This window comes from Phaethon lepturus, unplaced genomic scaffold (genome assembly GCF_000687285.1).
Source record: "Phaethon lepturus isolate BGI_N335 unplaced genomic scaffold, ASM68728v1 scaffold38686, whole genome shotgun sequence".
Lineage (NCBI taxonomy): Eukaryota > Metazoa > Chordata > Aves > Phaethontiformes > Phaethontidae > Phaethon > Phaethon lepturus.
Genome location: NW_010546263.1, coordinates 1,789 through 3,878, shown reverse-complemented (window position 1 = coordinate 3,878; position 2,090 = coordinate 1,789). Strand labels below are relative to the sequence as shown.

At 57.5% G+C, this 2,090-nt stretch overlaps 1 protein-coding gene across 1 annotated transcript; it reads left to right on the top strand.

Moving 5' to 3' along the window:
* Window positions 1-385: 385 nt before the first annotated feature.
* LOC104613860 (protein L-Myc-like) lies at window positions 386-950 on the top strand (the record flags this gene model as incomplete). Its single annotated transcript, XM_010289236.1, is given in 2 exon segments — window positions 386-888; window positions 891-950. Coding segments are annotated over 2 exon segments (563 nt in total), but the record flags the coding sequence as incomplete, so codon positions are not given.
* Window positions 951-2,090: the final 1,140 nt, after the last annotated feature.

Here is a 2,090-nt window from a genome sequence, read left to right as displayed (position 1 = left end):
CCAGGTCCCCAGCATCCTGCTCCTTCTGTCCCCCGGGGTGGATGGGCTCAGGTGTTTCTGGCCTGATGATCTTTTATCCTGGACACGTGTTGCTCCTGGTGTAGAAGAGAGGCAGGAGTAAAGCCCCATCCCAATTTCAGGGGACTGAGCACATGAATGCGGAGGGAAAGCTCCTTCCCATGTGGTGGTATTGGAAAAGCACTTAAATCTTGTAATCCCTTCTGGAGGTTACAGAGTGGCTTTGCAGTGCATGAGCAAACTTTTGTGGGATGACAGCAGGGAGATCATCCAGGGGCTGTGGGGAGCCCTGGTGGGGTGATGGGGGGTGACCAGGGACTCCCAACTGATGGGGACTTCTTTTTTTTGCCATGTCTGTTTTGAGCAGAAGGTGAAGAGATTGATGTGGTGACAGTAGAGAAGAGACAATCGCTCAGCCTGAGGAAGCCGGTCACCATCACACTGCGTGCTGACCCCTTGGACCCCTGCATGAAACGCTTCCACATCTCCGTCCACCAGCAGCAGCACAATTATGCTGCCCGCTCGCCACCAGATGCCTGTCCCCTGCCGGAGCCACCCCAGCGGGATGAGGATGAGCCACCGAGCACCGTGGAGCCAGCCGCTGCCATCACGCTGCCTGAGCCTGCCTTGCCAAAAGCCGGCAGCAGCCCCGGCTCTGACAGTGAGGACGTGGCCAAGAGGAAAAACCACAATTACCTGGAGCGCAAGCGGCGTAACGACCTGCGCTCGCGCTTCCTGGCCCTGCGGGACCAGGTGCCCGGGCTCGCCAGCTGCCCCAAGACACCCAAAGTGGTGATCCTGAGCAAATCCTCCGAGTACCTGCAGTCGCTCATCAGTGCCGAGAGGAGGATGGCGGCCGGGAAGCGGCAGGGCAGCTGCGGCTGCGGCAGAGCCAGCTGCTCAAACGGATTGCTCACCTCAAGGGGCATTAGCACTCAACGTGTCCCCCACCCTGGTCCCCACGACCACCCGGCTCCCTCTCAATTTGCACATTTGTTTTGATTGTTGAACAATCGCTGCATGTGGGGTGGCTGCAGTGGTGCTCTTGGCTGTGGGGATGGGGTCACCGTGGGGGTCCCCCCTGTGACATTGCCTGGGGGCTGGCTTCTTGGCACTGGGTGTTGCAAGATATCCCCTTGTGAAGCTTTCTTAAGTGACTACTTCAATTTGCAGGCTCGACACCATTCCCCTTCCTCAGCAGCCCCTGCACCCCTCTCTGCCATTTGCCACCACCAGCATTGCTGGGAGCTGCCCCTGGGCATCCATCTCGCCCTAAAAAATCCCAGCAACCATGGGTCTGCTTCAGCTCAGGGAAGCAGGTGGAGGCAGACACGGAGCGCCCAGCATGGGGCTCGTCACTGGATGGATCCCCATGGAGATGGTGATGGCAGGAGGTCTCCCTCACCAGGGTTAACAGCACCCTGTGGGCGATAGCCTTGCTCGGCTGGACCGTACCTCACTTTCTTACCACTTCATGCAGTAGCTTGTCTTGGATTTTATGTTCTAGAAACTGCTGCTGTAACTGCGAGTCTTATACTGGAGGCTGTGTTTTTATACTGTATTTTTGTACCACTTTTTGAGAAGTATTGGTAAAGAGTTTGCTTTTTTATATATATATAAAAACTTTTTTTTGGAGGGGGGGTTCCTGCTGTGGGGAGGGCTCAGTCCTGCTGCACTTTAGGGAGATCAGGAAGGGGCTGGCTCCTGCGGGACCCTTGAGTTGAGTCCTGGCAGAGGCTGGTTCCCCCCCTTGCAGCTCTCCAAACCACCCACTTGCAATAACAGGGGCTATTTTTCCCCTTTCCTGCCCTTGTGACCTCCTTTCCCACCCTTGTGAGCACCCACTCACCAGCAGCCGCTTAAAATCCCCGGCAAAGCTTTGGGCTTTGCAGGGAGCCTGGCTGGAGGGGGCAGGTTGTGTGCATGGTGGGGCTGTGCTGCCTTCGAGGCTTCCTCCTGCTGCCCAACCTGTGGTGGGGTATGTGGGTCCATGTCCCCTCCCAGGGGTGCTGGCAGGGGTGGCCCTGCAGGATGGCACCCTCGGGTCCCCACTGACCTACTGAGAACCGTTA